Source organism: Cyprinus carpio, chromosome B18 (genome assembly GCF_018340385.1).
Source record: "Cyprinus carpio isolate SPL01 chromosome B18, ASM1834038v1, whole genome shotgun sequence".
NCBI classification, from domain to species: domain Eukaryota; kingdom Metazoa; phylum Chordata; class Actinopteri; order Cypriniformes; family Cyprinidae; genus Cyprinus; species Cyprinus carpio.
In genome coordinates this window covers 13,909,639-13,928,992 of record NC_056614.1, presented here as the reverse complement: position 1 = coordinate 13,928,992, position 19,354 = coordinate 13,909,639, and the positions used below count along the sequence as shown (strand labels likewise).

At 34.3% G+C, this 19,354-nt stretch overlaps 1 protein-coding gene across 9 annotated transcripts in view; it reads left to right on the top strand.

Moving 5' to 3' along the window:
* Positions 1-19,354, top strand: part of LOC109056733 (pleckstrin homology domain-containing family A member 7-like) — a 94,135-nt gene that overhangs the window by 54,429 nt on the left and 20,352 nt on the right. For 5 of the 9 annotated variants that reach the window (XM_042743932.1, XM_042743930.1, XM_042743929.1 and 2 more), the window contains 4 exons: positions 1,351-1,455; positions 3,555-3,627; positions 5,669-5,769; positions 13,605-13,780. In XM_042743932.1, coding sequence (XP_042599866.1) covers positions 1,351-1,455; positions 3,555-3,627; positions 5,669-5,769; positions 13,605-13,780 — 455 coding nt within the window. Of the gene's footprint in view, positions 1-1,350; positions 1,456-3,554; positions 3,628-5,668; positions 5,770-6,248; positions 7,998-13,604; positions 13,781-19,354 lie in introns of those variants that run through there. The other 4 variants (XM_042743933.1, XM_042743928.1, XM_042743934.1 and 1 more) reach the window with 3 other exon arrangements.

The following is a 19,354-nucleotide window of genomic DNA, read 5'->3' as shown; positions in this document are numbered from 1 at the left end:
AAGATATACTTAGTATATTTTATTGTGCTAAAGTGGAACTATTGTAAGTATACTTTAAATATTTTGCATATTATATCTGATATTATTTAAAGATCATACAATCCTCATCAAAAGTGACATAAAACACATTTTAGACTTTATATTAAGAAAAGTTAATATTAGATATCTGTCAGTAGATATGTAATAGATATACTAACTATTATTAATATATTATATATTAACTATTACTAATCTATTAATATTAATATTATTAGTTATATTATAGATATATTAATTAGACTATGCTTAGTATGAAATAAATGTATTTTAAATATATCTGCAAATACAGTTTTTTGAAAATATACTTTCAAAATTTAAACTACACTACAAGTGCACATTCAGTGCAAGTAAACACACAAGGGTTTTTTCACAATGGGTATTTTTTAGTTGAAAGTAGATGTTTTTGAAGAATATTTACACGACTCTTCATACAGACCATAGTGACATCTCTCAAGCGCTGAAAAAAAGTGTATTTTTGTAAAATTCTGTCTGCGAATGCAACATATACACAAGCATAAATAGAAATGAATATTAAAGTGAATAATGACTTTGATTTTAGCTTGTTCCTCATGCAAAACATGGATCATCTTTACGATAATATTTAGGATATGTTTTTGTTTTTGTTTTTGGAGCATTACAGACTTGATCACTGTGAACTATAGTTGTCTAGAAAAAGCCTGAGAGGGACTGAATAATTACAGAATTTTAATTCCGTAAAAACTAAAATGAGAAGATATTTGAAACCATTTGTGAATCTTGTATCCCTCTCTAATATTTAACATGGATTATTGACATTGATCTAAAAAATTTGATCTTTGCTGTACAAAAACAGCAGCTGTATGATATGATAGCTAGCTTATCATTTCATAACGGGGACTTTGATAATACTATAATCATATCATTATGTTACCTCTCAGAATGCATGTGCAAAAGTAACTGAAATGTTGTGACGACTGACTGCCATAGCTTGATTAAAGAGACACAGAGGAATGCAGCAGCTGGAATGCTGCCCGTGTCATCTCATCTCCTGCCTGCGTTTGGACTATTCTAGATGAATGAGTGCTTATAGCTCTTGTCATTGGCAGCGATGGTGTGCAGTGGTGATGTATTAGTTCTATGAGTGCTCTGGCATGTGTGAGTGGTGGGCAGCATGTAGGCTTACATTGCTTTGCCCACAGAATGCCAGCAGATGATGTGTAAGATCAGCTGTGCACCCCTGGCAGATGGTCCAGACTAATAGTTGATGAATGAGCTTTCAATCCCCTGGTCATCTTCAGTTTATGTGTGTGTGTGTGTTGCTGTGTGATATAGGGATCCAAGTCCAGTGGAAGGGTTCATAGCTTTGGCAAACGGGATCATGCCATAAAGCGGAATCCCAGTGTTCCTGCGGTGGTACGTGGATGGCTCTACAAACAGGTAAGAGAATTTGACCAATGCTTGTTTATTGATGAACCAAACATTTGCTTTCAATTTATACTTTTACATTAGGGCTGCAGCTATCATTTATTTTAGTAATCGAGTATTCTACCGATTATTACATCGATTAATCAAGTAATCGGATAAGAAGTAATTTTTCTTTATTAAAGAGCAATACTAGATATACAAAAGAAAATAAGATAGGTCTCTTAAAAAAAACAACTAATTTGTTTCCTTTTTAGAAAAATTAACGTTTTTATTGCTGAAACTGCATACATTAATAACCGTGAAACCTAAACCCATTTAATGCATTAATTGCCAGATTACATTCAAAATGCAAATACAAATATATCAATAAAACAAAAATCTATTTCACATTACTTTAAGAAGGTAAACATTACAACCTAAAGTAAAAATTAAAACCAAAAATCAAGAAACAAAAAAATAAAAATAAAAATCTATTGCACTTTACTTTAAAAAAGGTAAAAAGGTACAAACTAAAACTAATGCATAAATCTAAATAATAGTAATAAAAATAATAATACCTAAACATTGCATTTATGTCATACAACTTAACTTTCAAGTTTCAGCCTAACTAAAGACACTTCTTGGTAGGCTTTGTGGCTTTTGTAAGAGGCAAAAATCAGTGGACAGGAAGGTAACTTGGAACAAGAACAAGAGTCCATACACAATTTCTAAACACATTTTTGTTATTTGGAGAATAAACCCTCTTAATTGTCTCTCTATGTACTGGTGTGTGTTTGTGTGTGTATGTGTACAACTTGTTTTTGATATCCTTCATACTCTGTATACCGGTCAGTTCACAGCACTGATAGAAATTAATTTGGGCTGTTAACCAAATTCATCTTTGCAATGCGGAGGAAACAAAAGCTGCATCTGAAGAGGCATTTAGATGTAGGCCTGTTTACACAATTTAATTCAGCTCAGAGGGACATGAATGCATTAAACCTGCAGTTACAAATGCATAAATAATATTTTGTTATTTTAAACATAAAACATTGAATACTGATATTTACAATTATTTTAAAAATGAAAAGATACTTTAAAGGCACAATATGTAAGTTTTCGCCACTAGAGGTCGCATTTTCAAAACAATAACAAAGGCGAAACTTGATGACGTTATGAAGGCGTATGTTCACGGATGAGGTGATTAATTAATTTTTTTATTACCTGTACCTGTACCTGTAAATAATACCAAGAATGCGAGCAAAGAACATTTACATTGTTAAAGTACATATGACTGACTTAAGTCTAGCGCTAGTTTAAGCACTCTCAGAAAACTCCCCCTTATAATCAGTAAAGCTGTCTATACACGGTTTGATGAATGAATCTCTTACATCATACTACATCTGCACTTTGTTGTTTATGATGAGAGAATTTGTGCCAGAGCTGCACACGCACTATGCAGTGGACAAAAAAAACTCATCTGAATGCCTCTGATTGGCCATTGCATTCATAATCTCAACAGACTTGTTTGTGATTGATTATAATGCGCAACACTGTAAAAACGTGGAGGTTCTACAGGGACATTTATGGACATTAGTTGAGAATTCTAGACCAAATCATTCAATTTGGCAAGACCAAAAAGACCAAAACTTCAAGTTTATGAAGTTTGAAGCCATTTTGTTTGACCACAGATCTGAATATTGAGGGAAATGTGTCTCCCTAAACATTAAGAGCCTTGCAACATAGCATTTTTGGGAATCGCAGGCACTTTTGAACAGTTGAAATGCATATTTTGAGCATTCACACGCATCATAAAAGCTGTAGGTAGGCAGCTCATTTGGCTTTTCTTTTTGAGACCCAGCCAGTCAGTTATCCAGTCACAAACACACACACACACACACACATAGGTCTTTCATGGCGTGAAAACATCAGGAGTGTATTTACATGGATAGTTTTTGATAATAGACTTTGAAAAAACTCTTTAACTGGAAGTGAAACGGTGCTGTCAAGGGGAAGTGCTGCGAATTGCCTGTTTGAAGTCTCTTTGAAGTGCTGTCTTTCCCCATCAGATGTGTTCAGCTGCCTGAGGGTGTGTGTTTCCCATCAGTGTTTGTGTTGCTTTGTTCTTTCAGGACAGCTCAGGGATGCGGCTGTGGAAGAGAAAATGGTTTGTTCTAGCTGATTATTGCCTCTTCTACTACAAAGGTGGGTTGTTCTACCAAACATCTAACAGTCAAATATACACAAGGACACTTTTAGTGCCTGTTAACTTTTCTCCCAGCTATCTAATGATTATTTGCAATATTTGGTTTGTAATAGCATGTTGGTCACTATGTCCTACTTTTACTTATACTACTTTAAGTCTTTTAGCTATGTACTGTCCTCAGAGTTTAACATGACACATTTACCAAACTCTAAAAGTAGTTTACTAAGGGGAATTAATCAAATGTTTTTGGGTTGCTCTATCTCATATTTATGCAGTTTCTTTGATCCCACTAACTTGCTATTTCAGACTTAAACCTTAAGCCTTGTTTGTTTTTTATTAACATTATAATATAATTGTTATTGTATTGACTTGGTCTCATGAGTATTGTTTCCCACAGGCCTTTGAAAAGGCCAAGTGAGTTTATTTTGCTTTGGCTACAGTAGGTAGTTCCGGTACGGATGAACAGCAATGCATTTTTAACTTCTGCATGTTGCATCTTACTGTGTTGTCATACTGTGTACTCTTTGTTACAGTTTTATTAGACATTTGCTTGGTATTTCTCCTGTTCTTCTTCTAGCAAAAAACACTCATCATGTAAAGAAAGCTTAAAGTAAAGGCCTGATTATTTCAGGGACCTTGTCACGTTGCGTTGTTTTTGAATTTCTTTTAAAACCATGATTTGGTATTCCTCTTGTATCACTGTCCCCTTTGTGCAAAGGAATAAGTTTCCTGACAGCTCTCTCCAAAGTTTTTCCATTATTGTCATCATGAAGTGTCAAGAAATTACTCCTCTTACTTAAAAGGTGCCTTTAACTTGCACCAGAACATTTTTATTTGGTTTTATTTTGTAACTGTTAGGAGGGTGTGCTTAACATATTGATAAGAAATCACTGTGATGCAAAAATCGTATTTTTCTGAATAATTTTGACATGCTTCTTTAGTAATTGATCAGACAGACTCTCTGGAACATTATATTTCGAAAGTACCCTGATATGTCTTTTATCTGTAAGAAAGTTTCAGAGTGTACTCATTTATGCTGAGTACTGTACTTTTAGTTCACTTTTTATTTTAAGAAAGTACATTATGAACTGTTTTCTGTGGGGGTTAATAGCACTGTGTACAAAAAAGACTGAGTTCACTTCCATCCATGTACTTTTTAGTTTAAGCTATTTCACCCCAAGGTTGATTTGTTACTCTAAACCTGCAAATGTAAGTTTATCAGATCAGCATCTAGAACATATGCTGTTGTCGAAAGGATGGAATAACTATACCTCGTATACTTAGAATAATATATTATACTTATCATAAGTCTAGCTCAGTCAAAAGATTAAGCACAAGAACAGACCAAATATACTTTAAATATACTTAGATTTTTTCTGTACTTGTCAATATAAGCCAAGTAGACTTAAGTATAAATTTGTTAAAGGGATAGCTCACCCAAAAATGAAAATTCTGTTATCATTTACACAACATAAGTTGTTCTTCTTTCTTCTTATGGGCACAAAATAAGATATTCTGAAGAATGTTGGTAACCAAACAGTTGATGGTAGCCAGTGACTTACATATTATTGAAAAAGTAAGAAAAATGTTAATGGCTGCCGTCAACTACCTTAAACTACCTCTGCCTCAGAACCCCAGCTCTCTGCTCACACAAATGAAAGAGTGACCTGTCTCGGTTTGGAATCTCTCCTTCAAACAACCTAGAACTATTTTTGACTCATTAATTCTTAATCCAGCCACCCTTATCACTTGTCAACCCACCACTCAATCTCTGTTTCAGACACACACCCACACATAAACACACTCTCACTCCCACACACACCGGTGTCACCAGCGCTCCACTGGAAAGAAACCGGCAGGGCGGAACAAGGAGGCAGAGCGAGGCTATACTTAAATGTGTGAAATGTGATGATATCATAGTGGTGTGAGAAACACAGGTCAGAGAGTATCGCATGCCAGGAAGGAAGAGAGAGAGAGAGAGAGAAAGACACAAAGTCAAAACCAGACTGGTTGCTCAGTTGGCTTGTTTTTACCCCACAGACAGTCGTGAAGAGTCAGTGCTGGGTAGCATTCCTCTGCCCAGCTACACTATCGCTCCTGTAGGACCTGAAGATCACATTAGCCGCAAATATGCCTTCAAGGTAAGATCTCACTTTGACACAGATACTGTAGCAGCACTTTTAAAAGAAGAATATTCACCACCTTAAATTTGAAACCCTTAACTGTATGCTATGCAACAGGGTTTACTTTAAAGGTATAACTTAAAGGGACAGTTCACCCCAAAATGAACATTCTTTCATTATTTAATCATTTGCTGTGGAGCACAAAAGGAGAATTTTTAAGCAATCTACTGGAGTGGTCATTTGTTTAAATACAACAGTAGTGAATGAGGACTAGAGCTTCTTAAAAGATACATTAGCAAAAAAGAATCATGAAAGTTGTGAATATGACTCTATACACAGTGTAGCCAGTATTCTCTGTAGTCTTGAGATAGCTTTGGATGTAAAAAAAATAAATAAAATAAAAACTTGTTTGAACTAAAACTACATTTCATAAAACTGTTATCTTTAATTAAAATAAAGGTGAAGTAAAATAAAATATAAATGTTAGATGAAAACAACTTAGAAAATGTTGCTTTGGCAACTAATTAAAATAAAAGGAGTAAAATTGATTGTCCCATGAGGATTTGGAATAAAGCACTTTTTATGACGTTTTTTTACAATTTGAAATCTTCCATCTAGATTGTGACTATTCTATCCAAAACCATTTTTTTCTTTTGTGTTCTATTAAAAAAAAAAAAAAAAAATCAGTACAAGTTGGGAACAACATAAGTGTGAGTAAATGATGACAGGATTTTCATTTTCATGGGTGACCCTATAATTGTCCCAAGCAACCGATTAACCAAAGTAGCTAAACAGTTAACAAGAAATAAACCCCTTAAGGGTAATACAGGTCTTAAACTCCCTGTCACAATTTATACAGTGCTAATGACCCGCTGACTGTAAATACTGTAAATGCTTATTCATCTAATTTCCCATGCACTAGCTGCTTCCTCTTCCCCAGTCACCCCAAGTGTCTTTCTGTTCTGTCATGTGCAGTTGCTGATTTTGAAGTCACTTTGAGTCACTGCAGTTATGAATATGCATGCTTTATTATCTTGCATGGCTTTAGCCCTGTGTATAGAATGCAGACAGAAATTAACCATTTAATGAAAATCAACATAATTTCATACCATTTGGAATACATTATCCCCATGAAGGCCATCACATTGTATTGTATATAACCAATTACACAAGCTGTTTTATACATATACAACTCTTTTTATTTTTTGGTGCTTATATTTTTGTGCGAGTGTTTTTGTAGGCGAAGACTAGTTCATGCGGTTTCGTCCCCTGCAGCTTGTGTGGTTCATTATTGTCCTCATGGGGTTCATGACACATAGTGAATGTATGGGTCTGTACTCGTCCTTAGGGCAGCAAGGTTACATAACCAGTCTACCTCTCTCTGCTCAACTCCTTCCTGCCCGTTCTCAAAGCTGGAGAGAGATGTTTCAACGTGGGAGCGAAAGGAGACGACATTCCAGTTTTCAAGAAGATCTTAACACTTAATGGTTTAAAGTGCATGTTGATCTCAGTTTGCAGCACTCCTCTTTCACTTTCCTTCTATAACGGATAGTTTTACACAGCCTATGGTGTCACAACGTTCTCCTGGAGTGCCTTACTAAACTAGTAGATGTATCACAGACTCTTTAGAGGGTTACGGATCATTTGCCATAAGCGTCACTCAAGAGAGAATGTTTAGCTTGGTATCAGGATGTAGATTTTTGATATTGAGTGACTCAGATGGGCGGCTGAGTGTCTGTAATCTGTACTAATCCTTTATGAAAAAGAAGGCTTACCGCGGTGAATTCTGCTCAGCCAGCAAACTCACCCCACATGCTGATAGAAAGACACGGCCGAGCGTCAGAGAGTGTTGCACTGATTCTGCGATGAGCTTCTAGATATCGCTATGAAGGTGGGAAAGACCCAGGCTACTGAGCTCAGCAAACTTTGGCTTTTGTTTTTCTGTTATGGCTTCTAACTGTGGGCATTTGTGCTTTGTGTTGTTTTGTGCTCTTCTGCTCCTGCTGTTTGTTTCTGTCACCCTCTTATCTTGACGGTGCTGACAGTCCTTAAATTATACTGATGATTTCCCAGTACATATCCTAAACAGGAAAAGCTTGTAGGTGTTGGTTCAGGTGACCAGTCATTGTCCTTTATTTGCTCAACTATGTCCTCCTTTTGTTCCCATTGGCGGGCTTCCTGCCTGTGATGAGTGACTGACAGTCCAGAAAGGCTCTGAGACACATTCAGCATCACCCAGTAAATAGGTACACTTTTAACTCTACAGTTTCTCTACCTTAATCTCTGGCATGTGCAAACTCATTGGGAATGTTTGTGACCTTTCTCGTTGGCATTATTTCTTCTTTTTGAGATGTGATGTGTGAATTTATTCTATTCAGAAAAAAATAACCAGTGGACATTTGAGGAGTCTTATCTATTTGCATATTAGACCTTAAGGAAACTCTGGTAATATTGTAATATTTGAATAGGGTTTCCACAGTCATTTCCAAACCAGGAAAAGTTATAGAAATAAACGGATTGTGGAATATTGGCACACTAAAGTTAGTTAAACAGTGCACTTCCCTGTTGATAAAAACAGCATATGCTGCTTAGGTATGTTTTGGAGCATGGCAGATGGTTTGACCTGGTTATAAACTGGTTATTAGCTGGTTTAAGCTGGTCATGTGCTGGTCCTAAGCAACTAGCTCCTGTTGGGGACCAGCTTATGACCAACTGAAGACCATCTTAAACCAGCTTCCATGCTTCAAAACATACCTAACTAGCATATACTGGGTTTTTTTTCAACAGTGTTGGCCAGCTACAGAAATAAATAGCCAGTAGGCACCATTTGTAGCCAGACAGCACACAAGTAAACAATTCTGAGGGGTGACGTCACTACACGCATTCTAATCTGGGTTGAGAATGGTTTGTAATCATATCTGCCAAACCAAGCTCAAATGGAAATATGACTGTAAACGTTCCCAACTGTTATTAGAACCTTTGGCTTGACAGTGGAAAAGCGGCTTTTGTCTATTTTATTTTTATAGCTAAGACTCATTAGGAGAAGCATTTACATAATCCTAAGAATGCTAATACAGAAAATAAACTGAATCTCATATATAGCGAACCAAATTTAATTGAACAGTTCTGAATTTGCCAAGATCATCGTATCGAAAATCAGTGAATCCTGAATCTAATCGATTCACGCACACACCCCTATCAGACATACATTTTGGCTATTGTATAATATGTATATTGCACAGTGGAATCATTTCAGTGATATTTGCAGCTCTCCTGTTGATGTTGTAAGCCAACAGAGCTGTTAGATAAAAGCTCTCTGTACCAGCGCGCTGCATTCTTATAATGGATTGTGGATGACATAATAGAGAACGCTATTAATGAAAGGCCTGGTTAATCTAAAAGCATCTTCAAATAGTCCTACATGCTGCAGGGTGCTAAAAAGAAAGGAAGCAGCATGTTATTGTTAGCCCTTTGTTTTGTCTCCTGTGTGTACAAGTGTGTGTGCACATCTGTGTTTTTGTGTGCACATATGGTAGTTTTGCCTGTTGGATCATACTAATAAATTACGACTTACAGTTTTTTTCAACTGCTTAGATTTTCAAAACTTCTGTCTCTCTTTTTTTCAGAACTTTACACACAAATGCAAGAATTGCACACAAATGCAGATGTGACAAATTTCAAAATCTCGTACATTTCTTCAAAAAAGCAATGAATAATAAAATCACAAACACATCTTAAAGCAAACATTTGCAAACCCTGGCCATAAATTAAGCTTTTTTAGATTTGTGTGTTACATAGAGATTTGTGTGTTGTGTTTTGCAAAAAGATTTTTATGAAAATGAAAACTGATTCAAAGGCCGGAATCTGAAGGTTTTGCAAAATGTCGGTGTGTTGTTCAAAATATTTGAGTGTCAGTTGTCAGAAAATATGCAAGTAAAGATTTTGCATATTACTAGTCAAAAATTAAGTTTTTAAAGTTTTATCAGAATTAAACTTCCGTACAAGTTTAGCTCAGATTTTTCAACAATTAAAAAATCTATACTGACATTTTTGATCAATTTAAAGTTTTTGCTGAACATAAAATAATAATCGATAATTTTGACAATATGCAATAATAATAATAATATCTTTCTGACAAATATCCATTGAAGTGCAGATGTGACATTTTCCTTTCCATCGAACAAAAAAAAAAATGCAAAAAAAAATAATGATGACCAATTCCAATTTCTGATCCCTGGAACAAAAAAAATTTATAACATTTACATATGGTTTGTTTGGATAGGACGATCTAATGGAAGATGCAACTATTCTGGAATTAAGGTGCAAAAACATCAAAATATTGAGAATACAGTAAATATCACACAGTGACATATTACTAATCAAAAGCTAAGTTTTGATATATAAAAGTACATTTACAAAATTGACTTCATGTGCACTGAATTCTTTGCTCTTCCTAAGATTTTTGGCATAAAAGAAAAATCGATATTTTGACACATGCATGTATTGTTGGCACTGCTAAAAAATATGCCCTTGTCTACCATGCGAATTATACTAGATGCCATTGAAGTTCATGAACACATCCTATTAAGTAAAGTAAATGTAAAATTTTCATGTCATGAAATGTTCTTTATGGTACTTTACATGACAGGATTTTTAAACTTACATTTCTGTCTGTCTGTCACATAAAGCTGTTGGCTTTAGAAGGCTTGGAATGGACTAGTTGCATGGACTAGTTTTATTGTACATTTATGTTCTTTATGGTACTTTACATCCCCTGGTCACTGTATACTTCTATTGTAAGGAAAAGAGCAGCATGCAAATGCTTAGAATATTGCTTTGTGTGTTCTGTGGAAGAACAACAGTCACTGGTTTGAAACGGCATGAAGATGAATAAATAAAGACACTATGAAGAGAATATGTGTATTTAAGATGAGTCTCATTTGTCTGAAGAAATTAGATAGGGGTATTTATCATCTAGTCATCTGCAGTGGTCCAGGCCCCCTGCATGATTCAAACCAATCAGCCATCTGTCTGTGTTTTACAGCCTCATCGCAGAGCTTTCCCTCAGTGGACCATTAAAACACAGGCAGCAGCTTAGCACCTCACTGCTTGCCTTTAATGAGCTAGTCATGTAAACATGCTTGTATTCACGCAGCTGTGTATTTTGTGTATTCTCACTTAGAGAGAAAAGAAATGAGATTGGATGTCTTTAATGAACCATAATTGTCTCTTTGTTTAGTATTACGTAAATGAATGCAGTACAAGTTACTCTCTCTGAATCTGTGTTTAATGAGGAAATTGACTTCATGTTAATTAAAGCAGTGTCTGTGCTGTTTTATTGTACGGCAGTTTGCCTGTGTTTTATTTCAGTTTCAGATATAAGTAAAAAAAATTAAAAAATAAATAAAGCCACAGATCGGATCGTTTTTCAGATCAGTAAGAAAAATATTTCAGTGTAACGTTGCTTTCCATTTACTACTTAAAGCTAAGTACTTCTTCAATACCACAGAAAAAACTACTAACCTAACTAAGAATTCAAACACGATTAAAGAGACAAGTGAACAGCCAGTAAAAATAAGAACAAATACACAAATTACAAGCATAGATAAATACAACACAACGTTACAAGTGAAATAAGGTTGGTATTCAGGTACAGAAATATAATAATCAGGGTAAAATAACATTGTGTTCACTGTATAAATTAAATATAGATCTTTGTCAAAGCTGTTTAATTGTTTGATTAGCATTCATGACAGCAGTACAGTAAGTATTTATAGACTGCTGTCCCTTTAAGACCCGATGCACGGATCCAATATAATAACACACATCCTATTTCTTTCTCAGCTGTTTTCATTCACTTAAGACACAACAGACTGCATTTGCTAGAATGATTGTCGAGATGGGTATTTTGTGTGTATGTGTCTGTTCAAACATGAAATAGGATTCAGTTCAGTGTTCACGTGCCATCTGAAATGCACCTTCATGTGTGCGGCTGTGAGCATAGAAAACAGTGCACAAGTAACAAATCGAGTTCCCTTTCACCTTTTCTTTCACTGAAATGGTTTAAAATCACTTGCTGTCACGATCATACTACACTGAGGCACAGTAAACACAGTCTTTAATCCTTCCAACACAGGATACACAGGGCTGACAGGAACACATGTAGCACAAGACAAATATTTAATACTGGACAAGGGAGAATGGCACAGGCTAGAACTTAAATAGGGCAGACAACGAGGGGCAGACAGGTGAGGAGGATGAACTAAAAATGAACCACAACAGGAAACAATGAACAAGTTATAAACTTGAACTCTATTTATGGTTAAACTTTGCAATTAATCTGCAAATCACATGCGTGCCGCACCATGGGGCTTGGTCAACTACGATCCCTTCGACCACTACTTATAAATATGGGGGAAGATAATTTGAGAAACATTTTTTTCATTCATGCAATGGAAGTCACTGGTAACCAAAACAGCTTTGTTACCAACAGTCTTAAAAATACGAAAGTATGTCATTCAGGTTTGAGTAAATGATGAGATAATTTATTTTATTTGGCTGTACTATCCCTTTTTTAAATGAAATAATACTCTAAATAAGAAACCAAAACTCCCAGTAGGTGGCGGTGAATGTCTTTATGAGTCATTCCTGCATTCGAATCGTTCAAACGGCTGATTCATTCAGGAATTCAGTAAACGGTATGAATGGGCCTTTGAATCATTGATTCACCCGATTCATTCAAATTCAAATTCGTTCAGATTCATTCAGAAACTAAACACCGCTGTGTTGCTCGGAGACACCCAGCAATCCTGTTGTGGCTTTATAGGTGATACTTTTGTTGGCAAAACTGAGCAAAAACAGACAATATTGTGTTTAAAGTATAACACAATATTAACTTCTTATTTACTGAACTGTTGTATAAAATCACATTTGCACTCGTTATATTCAGGGCAAACAGCACTCATGTGATATTGCTCTCCTTGCTCGTGTAATATCATATGTTGTAAATATGAGACAAAAACTCATACAGGTGCATTTCTGCCCCAATATCTTGATTTTTAGAGCATAACTGCATTTATGGAGTTGTTGTCCTGCATCATATTTGTCAACAGTCAATTATATGCAATGTAAGGTGACGTACAGGTCTGGGGGTGGGGCCAGTGAGTTAACTGCATTAAAATATTTTAATCGCATTATGTTTTCATAACTAATTAAGTCAATGCGTTAAACTGACAGCCCTAATTATATTATATTATATTATATTATATTATATTATATTATATTATATTATATTATATTATATTATATTATATTATATTATATTATATTATATTATATTATTACAGTAATTTACTATAGTAACATGTAATACAACACAGACATTGTGATAACATAAACATAACCATAGTAATCTTTATATAAATAAACTTGTCTCTGCTAATACCATATGACTTTTACCTTATTTAATTTAGTATTTTTAAATGTGTACTGTCTTTGCTTTACTTTTATTGGGTGGTGTGGTGCTTATTGTAACAGATCTGACCTTTAGCCTTTTTGTCTGTCCTGATAGATATCGTTGTTTCTGTATCTTTGATTACATAACTGAAAAGTTATGTTTAATCAGTGTGTATATGTGTTTCTTATCAGAGTGTGGACTTGGCTTGGTCGGCATTTGCTCCTTTATTCATTCTGACGTCCTGTATCTCATCAGTATGTCTGCTGTGTTGTATTCCTCCACGCCTCTAGTTATCATGCTGAAATCTCAGATGCTCCTCTGGCCAGTACTTATCTGCTGATGCAGTGTTTCTCCTTTTCCCAGGGCTGGACTGATTTTAATGCTTTCTCTCTTGCAGGCTACACACACAGGGATGCGCTCCTACATTTACAAACAAAGCTCTGTGATTGGCTCGCAGGCGGAGCACACTGGGATGAGGACGTACTATTTCAGTGCGGACACACAGGAGGACATGACTGGCTGGGTCAGGGCCATGAACCAGGCTGCACTGATGCAAACCCATACAGTGAAGAGGTCAGTGAGTCACAAAACTTTACAAAAACATTTTCTTAATTAGTATTTAAGGCCAGAAAAATATCTAAAGATCATTAAAACAAGAATTTACTTAAGATTGTTTCACAGAATATATCTTTGACATTTGTTTTGTATCAACATATATTTATACCATAAATCTCATAACATTTAGAGCTAAATTGAAGATTTATAAATGTGAATTGCGTACACAATTTTCATCCATGTGGATTGCACAGTTTTGACATAAACTAAACATTGACTAGAAGTGATGCACATTTGTCAGGCATACATAACTGAAATTGGTACAATTTCGGCAATAGTACTAATAAACGTACATTACACATTAATCAGGTTTATATATTTATAATCAATGAATCCAGTTTGTTACAGTATCATACATTTTAACTAAATGAAGATGCATGTTCCACATCTAGCTATATTTTATCCATGTTCATACTTTTTAAATGAATAAATGTAGTTGTTTTCACAATGAACAGATTTATGCTGATTCTAAACCAAAATATTATTATATAAATAAAATTATAGTTGCAAATAGTAATAATATTACTTGTTTCATTTCTGTATGACCGACAAACATGGTTCATGTTTTATTAATTATTAGTTTAAATTAGATTAAATCTCTATTATACAAATAAAATTAATAAAAAAAATATGTATTAAATGTAAAAAATCTTAAATGTAGAGCTTTTAATATATATATCTATATATATATATATATATATATATATATATATATATATATATAATATATATATATATATATATATATATATATATATATATATATATATTTACATTTACATGTAGTCATTTAGCAGGTGCTTTTATCCAAAGCGACTTACAAATGAGGACAATGGAAGCAATCAAAATCAACAAAAGAGCAATGATAATAGAGCTATAACAAGGGGTGCAGAGCCAGTGGTGGTTTTGTTGGCAAACATTAATGCCTTGAATTTTACGCGAGCAGCTATTGGTAGCCAGTGCAAATGAGCATTGCAATAGTCCAGCCTGGACAGAACAAGAGCTTGAACAAGGAGTTGTGCAGCATGTTCTGAAAGAAAGAGCCTGATCTTCTTGATGTTGAATAAAGCAAATCTGCAGGACTAGACAGTTTTAGCAATGTGGTTTGAAAATGTCAGCTGATCATCAATCCTAACTCCAAGGTTTCTGGCTGTTTTTGAAGGGGTTAGTGTTGATGAAACAATGGTTCAACTGAATGGTGAAATTGAGATGAAACAATGGATTTGATGGAACTAAAAGCAGTTCTGTCTTGGCAAGGTTGAGTTGAAGGTGATGGTCCTTCATCCAGCAAGAAATGTCTGTTAGACAAGCTGAGATGTGAGCAGCTATTATCAGATCGTCTGGTTGGAATGAGAAGTAGAGTTGAGTGTCATCAGCATAGCAGTGATATGAAACTATATAGTGAGATGTGTATATATATATATATATATACAGGGGGCGATTTGCCGGGGGGGATGGGGGGGATTTCCCCCTCTCTGGTCTATCATCCCTGCCTCTGCTGAATAACTTTTATCCCTTCGAAACAGTGAATCATTTTGCGATGCAATGGTTTAACTGATTCAGAGTTTCAAAAAGCTCCGTTGTGTTCTTTGCTCGCTTTCTCTATGTAATTTGTTGTTTGAATAACCGTGGACATTAAATCATTACAATGAATAGGTCTAACGTAGGCTTACAATGTTTTTATTAAACTGAGATCACACTAAATACAATTTCCGTCGTATTAAAAACATTTCATAAAAATTTTCAAAAGCATCCCCCCTCTGTTTTTTTCACAAATCGCACCCAGATATATATATATATATATATATATATAGATTTGAGGTGTAAGTTTTAGTGCGTTAACGCAGGCGATTATTTTTTTCAGTGTAACGCAGTCGCAGAATGACTGAGAACATGAGACAGTTGAAGTTGTGAAGTTACCAGAAAGCTCCTTGCAGTTGAACAGTCCACAAGTCGTCAAAAAAAGTGTGCGCATTCATAATAAAACGTGTACGCTTGACTTTTGTAGTGAATGCATGTGTTTTTTTTATGAAAAATATCCCTATTTCAAATGTAATAAACACATTTCTCTTACTTCCGGTATCTGTCATACGCAGAAGGATACGCGGATCAGTATTGATATCATTGATACTGGCCTTCCGTCATTTAAAAAAAAAAAAAGATGCCATTAAACAAATATTAAAAAATATACTGTATTTATGTTGTTTGTACATTAATTTGAAGATTGAATGTGAAATTATTGCAATATAAAAGTATATCTAAAAACTTTAATGCTAGGTGAGGTGCAATTGACAGCACTAATATATATATATATATATATATATATATATATATATATATATATATATATATAAAAAAATTTTTTTTTTTAATGTAAGAAAATGTTGCTTCTGGTCAAAAAAAGTGAAATCCAAAAGTTTTTTCTTAATTTTTCTCTATTTTACTATAAAAATATGAATTTGTATGATTTAATGTTAGCTTGCAGCTGTTTTCTGAAGTGTCTGTTCAGTAGTGTGTTTGTGTTTAAAGTGTACTGTCAAATGCATTATTCACAAGTCTGTGTCAAGGGATGTTGTGAGTCTGTAAGTGTTTGTCAGGCATCAGTCTTGTTGATTGACAGCGATGATGCAGTGTGTCTAGCTCTGCCAGTGCAGAAGACCAGACGGGTACTGAGCAGTGACTCAGCTTCCTGTCTCTCTGTTGTCTGGGCCGGCCTCACTTCTTTGAGACAGTCACAGAGCCCAAACCAACAATCACACATCTTCCGTCAAAATCACACACAAAATGACAAAATATTCATCCCTAGTTCAGATACTATAAACATAAATAGGAAAAATCTGGAGTCACACTGTTTTTAAATACAGTGTGAACGCAGGCTGTATAAACATGTACGTATATGGTTTAGACCATCAATGCTCTCCTTTGACATGCGTAATGCATGTCGCCCAATTTCAGCCATACAAGATTGAATAGTTAGCTGTCACTGCTGGTGATGTCGTTGACCAATGCACCAAATTGGGATCACGGCAGGATCTTTGAGTTGTCATAGCAGCCCAACACTAATGAGACTAGTGTCAGCTTGAGCTGGCAGTCAGCGAGGCAGAAAATTAGACTGTGATAGTCCAGGATAAAAACGCCATTCTGAGTCATTTCTTTTCATAACTTCATGTAGAGACACATAGAGTGTCTTTTCATTCTCATAGATGCCTTTATGTTTGTGTTTTCCCTTTCTCCTTTGCCAGAGATGTCTTGTGGAATTAGTCATGCTTACGCCTTGCTGTTTCAAGTCCGACTGTAAGAATGTGGATTTCATATTTTCTGATAATCTCTGTAGACTTTGTTTTGCTCCAACTTTTTTGCACATGTGACTATTTGTGTGAATACTCTTGAGTAAATTATCTGCAATATGCCCACGAAGTGCACATGCAATTTGTTCAATTGCACAAACCTCTTAGTACCCTTTATTTGGGTAAATCATAGTCGAACAGTTTGAAATTGTACAAGTAAATGGGTACTTGTACAGTACTTTAAATCTTAGAAATATATTTAAAAATACTGTACTGCTAGATAATGTAATATTAAATAAAAGGCCTCTTAACTATACTTTTAAAAGTATTGTCAAATTTTTTCACAAGTATTGTCAAACTTTGCCAAATGTCAAATTAAAAGTTTTTCTTTTATGTGCATTTAAATAATTGTTTTAATAATTCTGTCATGTGTTATGAAAGTATACTTATTTTGATGTCAACTAACATATTCAAGCAGATAAAGTACTTTATTCAAATTTTAACTGTAATGTTACATTTAAATTGTAATATTTTATTAATTTACTACATTTTAAATTGCAACTTCATTGTTACAAAAGTGTAAATACAAATATATTTAAATCTGTGACATACATGTTAATGGGAATTACATTATATTTTAGTCTGTGAAATATAATGCTTGTTGGTATATTCACCAGTACACTTTCACAATATTTCAAAGACAATAGAAGTAATTGTCCAATTACATATAAAGATGTAATTAAGTACTACTTTAGTGGGCTAAAATGCACTCTAAAGTTCAGCTTGTTGCATTTAATATAAATTTAAACTGTAATATATTTTAATTTAATTGCAATTAACATGCAATAAAGTGTCTTAAGTACATTCTTTTATTATTTCCATTAAGTAATTTAAGTACTTTTTCTTTATACTAACCCTAGTAAAAAAGTAATAGCCTATATTTAAAATACATTTATTTCATAACAAGTATAGTTCAAATCTTTTAACATATATACTGACATATTGATCGGGACCTGCTATTATAAAAATTATAATTAAACTTTATTTGGGGTACTACTTGTGCACAATGCACATCTCTTGATAATAAGCCAGAAATGTGTTATAAAATCACAATATATAAGAATATTTTTATATCTTAGAAAAATCGGTCTTTAAATGCAAGATATTTCAATTGTACCTGAGGTATACTTGCAATAGTTTCACTTAAGCACAATCAGATATACTTCAGTATATCATTAGTTGGAATTCAGCACTACTTCCGCACAATTTAAGTGCATTAAGTACTCAGTTAGTTGTTCCATTTCAGCAAACTTTAAGTATGTCAGTTTAGTATAGTAAAAATACAATTGCAGGGTATTTTTATTAAGTACATAAATATGTAAATGCATTTGTAGTATACTTAGCATGAAATAAATATATTTCAGATACATTTTATTATATTTATTTTTCACTATAGGAAAAGTATACTTTTTTTCTCACAAGATACTGAATCTTATCTAAATATTAGAATAAATGCATCTCTTCTCAATCAGTACACAAACAATTACATCTCTAAAACCGTAGATATTATCAGGCCTAAAGTAACAGCTGGTCATGTTAAAATGCAGATGGAGATTTGTCTGTTGTAGACTTTGAGTGTGTCTGAATACAAAGAGCCACTAGAGGCTATTTCTTTTTAGTCTGTGCAGCTTGGATATTATTAGTCTGACTGTAGAGTGAGCTCCAGTAGAGATAGCCAAGCTCCCGGCGGCCATGTCTTCTCCAAATGTAGATTCACTGAGGGCCTGATCTAATCATGTCACGTTTAGACTGCTATATACGGACAATTTGAACCCAGAATTAATTTTACATTCTGATACTGAATATTTTTTTATTCCACAGTTGTTGTTGTTAGTAGACACCAAGCAATGAGTATTTGCAAAGTTTAACAGACTGTTTAGTGCTCATTGTTGCGGTAAGACTTTGCTTATAACTGATATTTAAGTGTTAAATGTGAGTGGTGCTTGTGCAAACCTCACTTCTACAGTGCTAGATTCTTGTAAGCTCTTGCCAGGGTTTTACTTTTTAGCTATTTTCATATTTAGTCGACCTTGTCATGTTTTTGTTTAGTCTAATTTTATTAAATGAAAACTTGGTCACATCTTCATCATGCTGTATAATACGGAGCCCCGCACATGGCATGCAGGAAAAAAATAGTAGGCTAAATCATATGCACAAATCAACAGAATGTGAACTCGTACACATG